Source organism: Lactuca virosa, chromosome 8, assembly GCF_052849685.1.
Source record: "Lactuca virosa cultivar CGN04683 chromosome 8, Lactuca_virosa_CGN04683_v6, whole genome shotgun sequence".
In the NCBI taxonomy this organism is placed as follows: Eukaryota; Viridiplantae; Streptophyta; class Magnoliopsida; order Asterales; family Asteraceae; genus Lactuca; species Lactuca virosa.
Window position 1 is genome coordinate 27420061 of NC_136433.1, and position 11030 is coordinate 27431090.

The window sequence follows — 11030 nt, forward strand, 5'->3', positions numbered from 1 at the left end:
ACCGAATAAACTGAAACCAATTAAATCGAACCTTATTTAGTTTGATTACATTTAATATGAAGAGGTTGGATAAACCGATCATCAACCGAATAACACCATAGATGCGGACTTGGCGAGAAACCTTAGACATGATGGTCTATTTTTGTCATTTCGATTATCATGTGATAAAAAATAGGATTTTGACATATTTTAGGTTATTTGACATTTTACTTTTTCATGTTTTACATTTAACACCATATTAAATTTAAGTTATTTCAAAAAAATATTCATTGAATACTTTTAGTTTTTGACATTTTGATTTATATGTTACATTAAATAACATATTTAAAATAATAAATTAAATATATTATGTTATATATTGAAATCAATAAATTAAGTATATTATGTTAGAATTTGAAAAATTATTATTAACACTGAAATAATAATAAAAATCAATATATAAAAAATCAAATTAATATGACTCAAAATAAATATTTATTTTAAACCATATGAGAATAGTTCCCTTTTGAAATATATATAAAAAAATCCCGAAATCTAAAATGGTCAAAACAATATTTATTTTGAACCGTAAAAGAAGATCAAACTCTTTTATACAATATATAAAAATCCCAAAATCCAAAAGTGGTCTCATTTCGAATCGGTTATTCTAAAAAATACATAAAATTTAGATCTTTTATATTATTCTAGGGAAATATACATAAATATCAATATATTTTATTTTGTTTTTGCTATTTAACAAATATATTGTATTCTGGTCGATGAGAGCCACCGACTTTAAAAAGAAATTTCCACCATGATTACATATTTATGATTTAACATGTGCTAAACTGACATGAATTCTCATTAACTTACATGTCATCTTATGTATATCTGAAAATAGTTTCCAACTTTCTAAAATAACTTTTCATTTACCCACATGGTAATGATGCAACATAAAACCAATGTAACTGGTTTAGGGGTTGAGTGTCTTGGATTTGTAAGTGGTTAGTGGATTTTTTACTTGGTTCCTATCTACCATCATATAAAAAAATATTTAGGACCATCCTAGAGCATGTGCCCTGGAAGAAGTATCGTCTTACGATAAAGTTAGATCGAGGTAAAAGTGGAGATTGTTTCTCCTGATAAGGATCAACCATCTATATCTATGCAGATATGATAATATATGTGTTAAAGGAGAGAGTATAGTGGAAGTTTTTGGGATCATTTTCAAATGGTAGATGGATTATGACTAAATAAGGGGACAATAAGAAAGAAGGGAGATACAACACGCTCGTAGCCTCATACTACCTTCTCTATTAGTGAATGAGGACAAAAGGTGACTATCTCTTTGTAAGAGGTGGTAGGGTCATCAAGTCCCCTTAATTAGTTTAATGTGGTTAGCTTGCAGCCAAACATATTGGACTTAAATAGGTAAGTGCTCATTTCTCTTATGCAATAGTGAAAAAGGTATAAGGATTAACGAGATGATGCAACTTCATTCTTTACGAGTATCTTGATGTTTGAACCATCAAGTTCTTTGGTCAGGTGTGGTTAGCCCTCCACTAACGGGTATTGAATGATACAATCCACAACACCACAATCCAAAGTAAATCTCCAATGCTCAACAAACCATCAGATGCACTAGTCATCATTTTGAAAAGTTGTCGTATGCGACATATACCATGAGGTATATATATATAACCTTCTAAACCGACAAATATATGATGTCATTATATTTAAAGTTACCAAAGTTAATCTCTTTTATTTATATATCATTACCAAAGTTATTCTCTTTTCGTAAATATTCATATATTAAAAGTATTGGATGTTTGAGAAAGTTAAAAAAAAAGAGTTTCTTAGCTTATTACCGGTTCTATACCGTTATAACCTAATAAAAGTGTTTGATATATATATATATATATATATATATATATATATATATATATATATATATATAACTTATAGATGTTCCATACCGCTAATAAATCATTTTTGATAAGTTATTTCCACAAATTTATTAAAAATTATTATAAGTTATAGTTTGTCTACTTTAAGAAGCTTTCTTTTTTGTCACGTAGCAAAATATTAAAAAAATGTTTATTAATTTATAATGTTTTGACACCAATAAACTAATAATAAATTAAAAATTATTTATCTTATTCCCAAACCATGCATAGAAAAAACGTTCGAGTCTATCCGACCCACCCGTTTAAGTTGGTACCCGGTTGGACCACCCGTTTGATTAATTTTGTTTCCAATGGAGAAACAGATTTCAAACTAAACCTATGGCGATTGTCAAATATGAAGGGGCCGTTGTGATCTGTATGCCGTTCCTTTTTGCCGGCAAAATTCTCTTTCAAAAGTTGGTTTCCTTATACAAAGTCCGATCAAATTTTGTTCTTCTAGACGCTAATCTTCAACCCTAGCTTTCTATATTTCAATTGTTGATCTTCTTTTATGGGCTGTCCAGAAACCGTTTATTTTATCTTCATCTAAGATTCTCTGCTTATCTTTCTTTCTTCGATCTATCCCACTTTCTCTTCTTTGCTTTACACAAGCCAAGAATCTATCTATTTCTCTATCAGAAAAACTGTACCTTTCGTTACCCTTTCAGAGATTCCCTTTTCTTTTCTTCCTCAAACAAATTAGCTTTTTATCTACAATGATGCCATTGTTCTTCTCCCCATCTCGTTCTGCTAATCTTATTTTTTTTCTTTTTCAAACCACCCTTTCAGTCTCTATCGCCATCTTACTCCTTTTCCAGTTTCACCATTCGTCTTTTCTCCTTCTTGAAATCCCGGTGGCCAAACTATACATACATCCCACAACCCACCAGTCATGTCTTCTTCAGGGAACGTCACTCACCTCTCTCAGCCTTGTATCTATGGTACGAACAAACAAGAACACTTTCCATCATTAATTATTGTTTGATTTATGGGTTTTGTGAGTGCATCAGGAAACTGTTTGATGAAATGCTTGAATGAACTATACTTATGAAACTTTTCTAAAACAGGGGACTTTGTTTCTCCACACGCAGAGAGGAAGTCCGGTTTCATGAAATGGCTGAATAAGCTTCTTAAAGGTGGATCAAGTCGTGGTTCAGTCAGTGGTGGAAATCCTCCTCAGTTTATTGGAGATGAAAGTATGGTATTACGTGCTCCTGTTAGATCCTTGGTAAATCCATATTTCCTTTTTTTTTTTTTTGTTCGTTCTACATGCCATATATATGTATTTATTATAGCTATTAATGCAAGAAATTCATATAGGACAACCGCACAAGAAGTGATAAAGAAAAGGAAGAATTAGATCGAGCAATTGCACTTTCTTTGGCTGAAGGTTTAAGGAAACCAAATGGTAAGCTTTAACTAAATCAAAAATCATCAGTTCATCACCCTCATTTTCAATCTTTATCAAGATCACAGATGAACATTTTGCGTGTTTGAATTACTTTAGGATACGGGTGGCAACCAGGCAATGATAATGATCTTGCAAAATCACATCAAGATGACTTTCATCCATCATACCCTCCATATGTACCCATGGGATATAGGTACTTATTATATCTTTTTGTTACTAAAAACATGATATAACCTTGATTTAATCTTTGTATTCATCTCTTAATTTCAGGGTATGTGGTGGATGCAACCGTGATATTGGTTACAGCAATTACTTGGGTTGCATGGGGACATTTTTTCATCCAGAGTGCTTTTGTTGTCGTGCTTGTAGTTACCCAATCACAGAACACGAGGTAATTTGTTCTTTTTTTTAATCATTATTACAATGCATTCTTTTTTTCAAGACCTTATTAGTTTTTTCTGTTGATTCAAGTTCTCTTTATCAGGAAAAGATGCATACCATAAGTCCTGCTTCAAAGAGTTGACTCATCCCAAGTGTGAAGTCTGCTTTCAATTTGTAAGGGGAAATTTTACTTGAATGTATTTCTTTTTTTTAAGTCCTGATAAAGTGGCCAAATGGGTAAAGATGTATGTATGGATAAAGTGCTGTATACACAAAGTCTGTTTCTATTTGGACCGAATAAACCGCGTGAACATAAGTAAATGACCATTTTACCCTTACACTCCAACAAACAATTTTCACTATATCCACATCAGACTCAAAATTACCCTAATAAACTCCAACATTTATGTGAAGATTTGGGTCTGAATGTATTAAGCCAGCATTCAGGGCTTAATGTGTTAAGACATTCTGTATGGATCAAGGCAAAAAGAAACAACCTTATATATATCTTTCCGCATTAACTTCTTAACCCATTAAGCCCATTAGTCAAAAAGAAAAACCTGCTTAGTTGTATTGATTCTTAAAACAAGATTTGATTTTGGATGCTAAAAGATACAAAAGAATTGCATATACGATGATATATTCCTTTACAGAAAAACAATTACAAAAAGTGTAATATCATCTTTTTACTTTTTAGATTCCCACAAATGGAGCTGGATTAATCGAGTATCGATGCCATCCATTTTGGTCACAGAAATATTGTCCAGCACATGAACATGATAATACAGCTCGATGTTGTAGTTGTGAAAGACTTGAGGTATGGACATAAAGTTTCCATCTTTATACCTTTTTTTATAACATTTTTTATAATTATGATGTTAATTTGGAAATATTGAAGTGTGTGAATGTAAGATACATCTCATTGGGAGATGGAAGGAGTTTATGTTTGGAGTGCATGGAATCTGCAATAATGGATACAGGAGACTGTCAACCGCTTTATCATTCCATTAGAGACTACTATGAGGGAATGAACATGAGACTTGATCAACAAATTCCCATGCTTCTTGTTGAAAGACACGCCCTTAATGATGCTATCGTGGGGGAGAAAAACGTAATTTATCAATCTTTCGTTTTTTATAATGTTTTTGCTACTTGAATTCTTGTGATTTTTACATTCTTTTATCTTTCAGGGGTTCCATCATTTGCCTGAGACAAGGGGTGTGTGTCTTTCTGAAGAGCAGACTGTTGCAAGTGTACGTATGCTTTAAAAGAATATGATACTTGTAATTTTGCAAATAGTTAATATATTTTTCTGAGTAAATTACAGTTTTGGTCCCTGAGTATAGCTGGTTTTTTCAATTTAGGTTCCAAAAGGTTTCCTATTGCAAGAATCAGCTATAGTCAGGGACCAAAAATGTAATTTACTAGATATTTAATTATTTTGTTGCAGATATTAAAAAGGCCGAGAGTTGGTGGTCATCGATTGGTGGGAATGAGAACTCATCATCAGAAGCTGACTCGAAGATGTGAAGTTACTGCCATTCTTGCTTTGTATGGTCTTCCAAGGTCACATTTTTATCCTCCATTCTTTTACTTCTATAAATAATTTAAGTTAAAAAAATAAAAAACTATGACCCGAATTTTGTATATAACAGTTGAGAAGGTTATAAACACTTGAGTATATTATATGCAGATTACTAACTGGAGCCATTCTTGCTCATGAGTTGATGCATGGCTGGTTACGTCTTAAAGGTAACAACTTGCATACAGTTTCTTGAATATAATCTTTTTTAAGATTAAGTTTTTTTGGTACTAGTAAAGTTATGTTAAAAGTTTTTGAATTTTGACAGGTTACAGGAGCCTAAATCCTGAGGTAGAAGAAGGTATTTGTCAAGTGCTTTCATATATGTGGCTCGAATCAGAGATCATGCCTGGATTAAAAAACATGCCATCATCATCAACATCATCATCAACATCAAAGAAAGGTGGGAAATCAAGAAATGAGAACAAATTAGGTGAATTTTTCATGCATCAAATAGCTCATGATGCATCACCAGCATATGGAGGAGGGTTTAGAGCTGCAAATGCAGCTGTTAATACATATGGCTTACGAAGAACACTGGATCATATTCGCCTTACTAGAAACTTCCCTCTCTGAGTTTTGTTTTATAAATAAATTATTATTTATTTTTAATCTGCTTTTTTTTTCTTTGCACAAGTAGCTCTTGAGGATCAAAGTGATCGAATGACACCAAGTTTTTAACTATTTATGGGGTCATTTTGGAGATAAATGTGCAAGAATATGAGGAAAGTTGGTCTTGATTACTTTTTTTTATAAACCTTTAAAGGATTTATTTCTGTAATTGGTATTGTGGGTTTCTGTTTTGAAATTGTTTGTGAACTTTTGTGATTTATTAGGAATTTTTTTTTTCTTTTGAACTTCTTTTAAGTCTTTAATTGAATATGCTATTCTTTGTTCCCTTTTAATTCAATGGTTCTGTTTCACTTGAGATTTCTACGATGAATGGTGATTAAGAGAGACAACATCATATGACACAACATAGTGTTTCACCCCAAAGTTCTTTACATGGAGTTTTTTCACAAATTAATATTATTTTATTCATTTATCTATTACATATACTTATATAATTGTTATTATGGGATCATAATAATACTATGTGAAAAAACTCACCTGTAGTGGTTGCTTGAAAAGCTTTTTGGGTTGGTGATGTGGTACCAAAGGTGCCATTTAACCATAATCTGTCACTCCTTCAATGAAGAGTCTAAAATAAAAAATCATTTGGTTCACCGGCTGAGTTCAGGAGAAAACTGGGTTCAATCGGACTGGTTTAATACGTATAAAAGTTGGTGGTGAAAGCCGAAAGAAGTAAGTCAATCTAAATCAGGCATCGGCAAGCTTATGATGTAGAAATATGCATCATTTTCTTCTTAGAGCCGATGTGAGACTTCTTCATACCACAAAATATGATGTCTTCTGTTGTCAATAATTTATACCTTTTTTCTTTTACAAACACAATAAGGTAGGTCATTAATAATACTTAAGGTAGGTCCTAAATATATTTTATATATAACTTGTTTGAATTTTTTTTTTAATTTTAGGTGGTTAAGTGACCCACCTTCACATAAAATAGCCTCGCCAGTGCACTACCTAAAATTAAAAAAAAAATTCAAACACATAAGGTGATAAGGTGATGTCCATTCCTTATCCTAGTAATGGTTACCCATCAAATACATAAATACAACAAGCCTCATATCAGTTTTTCTTTCTCTTCCTCTATCTTTTCATTTCATACGTAACTTCTCTAAACATATAGAAATGGTCATTCCTAACATACATCTCTTCCCTAAACCATTTTATTATTAAAATAACATAAAAACTAGTCCAAAAATATAAAATAAGAAATTAAATAATATTTGATTATATAAATAGAAGGGTAAATAATAGAAAGAAAAAAAAAGTGTTGTAAAGGTTTGGTATGCAGGTGTTTGCAATATGTTCTACGATATGGCCACATCTTTTTTTTTTTTCTTTCTATTAAAATAAACAGAAACTTGTGGTAGGCTTCTTGGTAATGCCATTCGTTAAGAATACATTCATTTACTTCTCGATTGTTTGGAGGATCGATAACGTAATCAGGACATATCGCCGCATCTTCATTTTTAAATTATATTGTGTAAAATAATGCAAGTGTATATTATTTTTCTAATATTCTAGGAAGCATTGCTCGTGCAGGGAGTTCAAGTATGCACCAACGACTTTTTAGGATGCCAAAAGCTCGTTCGACTTTTTTTTTTTTTCCTGATTATTGTGTTGCCTTGAAACTTTTTCATTTGGCGTGACTCGGATAAGTATATCATCGGGACATCAAAGAATGTATGTCCATATACTTCGAGACCCATTTCTTTACACACGTCTCCACCATTTAATGATGGTATTATATTATTATTTATAATCAAAAACTAATTATATAAATAATCCTATTTTATCCATATTAAAAAATAAAATAAATTATCTAAATAAATATATGAATACTCTTTTAAGTGTGTTTTTTAATTGAAAGTTAGATTTGGTAGGGTTGATAAGGATGATGAAAATTTTGGATAGGGTTGGATTGTGTAGAATTATAGATGTAGGAGAGATAAATTAGTTTTTTTAATTGAAAATTAGGTTATATTTGTTATTAATGAAGATAGTCTAAGACTCTAAGTGGTAGGCGACGAAAAGTATGGGGGGTTTAGTGTCATTAAAATATAGTATAGGGATAGTAATGAAAACTTTGTGAACTTGAAACAATTCCAGGTTTTTCTGATTCTTCTTCTGAATTACCGATGAAAGTTCCTGTTTATTCGAAATTTCTGTTTCTTCCGATTGGTCCTCTCTCCCTCCTCCCCTTTCTCTCTCTACAATCCTCTGCAACTCCTTCCGTCTAATCTTTCCATTACAGTCTTGTTCTTCATCAGCCATTTCTGCATGGTTAGATTCTTAATCTTCTATCATTTTCCATTACATAAAAGAATCACATTTGGGATTCGTTTTCACTTTCTAGTTTTGTGAGGACGTCTGAAGATAAGAAAATGGTGGTTTGAAACAATAAAAGTGGGTGAAACTCTATCGAAAAAAACGAGTTTGTTCATTGAAATTGATTAGAAGAAAAGAAAAGATCCCAAATTGGTCGTTATGAATAGTCGTTTATAAAAATTTTATTTCGTTTTTCTAATCGTGTTTTTCTTCCATTTTCTATAGGTCTGAGAGAAGGAATGGCATATAAGGTGGATCACGAGTATGATTACTTATTCAAGATTGTATTAATTGGGGATTCTGGAGTCGGTAAATCTAACATTCTTTCTCGGTTTACCCGGAATGAGTTCTGTCTGGAGTCTAAATCCACCATCGGTGTCGAATTCGCTACAAGAACTCTTCAGGTTGAGTAACCTCCGGCAGTTTTTTTGTGGGTTACGCCTACAATTTCGTATAGATATCACTTTTTTACGTCAATCATATCCATATATAATAGTTTGTTTCTTGAAAATAGCAACATATCGACGGAGACTTAGTAATGCCCATAAGGTGTTTGTTGAAATTACCCACAGAGATTAGTCTGTCATAACTTGTACTAGGTGGGTGTAAATTGTAAATTGTAATGCAGGTGGAGGGGAAGACAGTGAAGGCACAAATATGGGACACAGCTGGTCAAGAAAGGTATCGAGCAATCACAAGTGCTTATTACAGAGGAGCTGTAGGTGCTCTGTTGGTGTACGACATAACAAAAGCACAATCATTTGAAAACGTGACAAGGTGGCTAAGGGAGCTAAGGGACCATGCAGACTCCAACATTGTGATCATGTTGGCTGGAAACAAGTCGGATTTGAACCATCTTAGAGCCGTTCAAGAAACCGATGGTCAAAAGTTAGCAGAACAAGAAGGGTTGTCGTTTTTGGAGACTTCTGCACTCGAAGCACAAAATGTGGAAAAAGCCTTTCAGATGATTTTGTTGGATATATATCAGATAGTTAGTAAGAAAGCTTTGGCTGCTCAGGAATCAGCCAAAGCGGTTGTTCCTACACAAAGAACAACCATTAATGTTGGTGATTATGGGAATAATAACCAAAGGAAAGGATGTTGTTCTAATTAGAGGGGACATAAAAGAGGAAAAAAGATTGTACTTGTACATGTTTGTTCAAGACTTACAAGTGAAGTGAAGGACCTATGAATGTAGGATACTTCTTTCTGTAAAAGGTCAAAGAAAAAGAAAATGAGAAGGAAATGGTAGGAGATTGGTGTTATATATATGTTTTTTCCTTTTATTTCTTTTGAGTTTTGATAGGGTATAGAGAATAGATTAAAGAGTATTGAATATGTATTCTTTTTGTTGCTATAATTTAACTTCTGTAAATCATTTCAATTTATACTAGCATGAAATATTCGTATTATATATATATATATATATATATATATATATATATATATATATATATATATATATATATATATATAGGGGATGGGGAATATGTGGCTGTCATGTATACAACCTTACATATAGAACATGAAAAAACTACGTAGTTTCGATTAATTCCAACCCTTCCAAATATACGTAAATAATATAAATATCAAATTATAACTATTTTACACCACTAATGAAATTAAAAGAAAAAAAACATAAAACCTGCCACTTAACACCGTTACTGGTTCGAACCTTCCACTCGAAAGGCTATTAACTGTTAATAAACAAAAACATTAATTCAGTTCATTGGTGTAAATGAATTTGATTACTCACATATCTTAAAAAGTGCTTCATTGCAAACACAATCATTAAACACTTAGTGTATGGCTAATTCACTTAGACATAGTATATAATTAAAAATGAAAAAATCTAACATAAAAAGTTCTATCATAATGCTTGACTACGTTTTTGACGTACATAAAATAAAAGTTTTAAGTTCACGGAGAAGATAGAGTTATTAAGGAAAGAATCATTCAAAATCAAATAATTAAATTACAAAACCTAGATTTTAGGATAAGTTATTTGAAGTGTTATTAATCAAAACTACGTCGTTTTAAAGATTCTATATACAAACTTACATACATATCAGCCACATATTCACTTTTGTCATATATATATATATATATATATATATATATATATATATATATATATATATATATATATATATATATATATATCACTCTACAACAGGTGACTACTCACCATTTGTGAGAAAAAGAATGAAAAACTGTAAGTTTATGCATATAGTTGTGAAAAGTGGGACAAAAAGATGAGAAAGGGTGCTAAGTATGCAATATGATTGCATAAGGGTGGATAGAGTAGTAGACGTCCCTTAACAACCATTGTGAGTAGATAGATTAAGATAGTTTGTCCATTGCATTGAAAATGCAAAAAATAGAAAGTAGATTGCTATTTCAGGTTAAGAGGTTAAAGAAAAGAATAACCTTAGAAATGGCTCATTAAGTGCGAAAATGACCAAGAGAGTAAGAAAAGATTTCGAGGACACAATCTCTTTAATGAGGGTAGATTGTAAGAACCTGAAATTTAGAGAGAGTTGATTTTGAGTCAACTATTGACCAAAATGGCAAAATGGTCATTTATAAGAAAAAGATGAGATTATGAATTTGTGACTTCATGAAAATGGCCAAAATGAGTTTAAGTCGCTAAGATGAGGTTAGACTAGTAAGTTCAAGAGAAAGAATGCATAAGAATATGCATTTTTGCCAAAGGGTAAAATGAGTGTTTTATGCTTTTTGGGCCAAATTTGTGACTTAATAGATTAAGACC

General features: G+C 31.7%; 2 protein-coding genes across 4 annotated transcripts; both read left to right on the forward strand.

The window, feature by feature from the left end:
* Positions 1–2253: 2253 nt before the first annotated feature.
* LOC145133797 (protein DA1-related 2-like) lies at positions 2254–6196 on the forward strand. The gene is made up of 12 exons (XM_079068756.1): positions 2254–2866; positions 2993–3153; positions 3246–3333; positions 3433–3529; positions 3607–3727; positions 3808–3891; positions 4415–4534; positions 4616–4828; positions 4908–4970; positions 5168–5283; positions 5411–5469; positions 5568–6196. The coding sequence occupies exons 1-12, from the start codon at positions 2818–2820 to the stop codon at positions 5873–5875; spliced, it is 1479 nt and encodes a 492-aa protein (XP_078924882.1). The 5' UTR covers positions 2254–2817; the 3' UTR covers positions 5876–6196.
* Positions 6197–8054: 1858 nt separating this feature from the next.
* On the forward strand, positions 8055–9643 carry LOC145132525 (ras-related protein Rab2BV-like). Of its 3 annotated transcripts, none has more exons than XM_079067332.1 (3): positions 8055–8212; positions 8483–8806; positions 8886–9643. In XM_079067332.1, exons 2-3 carry the CDS (start codon positions 8600–8602, stop codon positions 9369–9371), a joined length of 693 nt encoding a protein of 230 aa, XP_078923458.1. In that variant the 5' UTR covers positions 8055–8212; positions 8483–8599; the 3' UTR covers positions 9372–9643. The 3 variants fall into 3 exon arrangements, with proteins under 3 accessions (XP_078923458.1, XP_078923459.1, XP_078923461.1); XM_079067333.1 differs by having other exon boundaries at positions 8483–8661; XM_079067335.1 differs by lacking the exon at positions 8055–8212 and adding an exon at positions 8246–8335 and having other exon boundaries at positions 8483–8661.
* The last annotated feature ends 1387 nt before the right edge of the window (positions 9644–11030 follow it).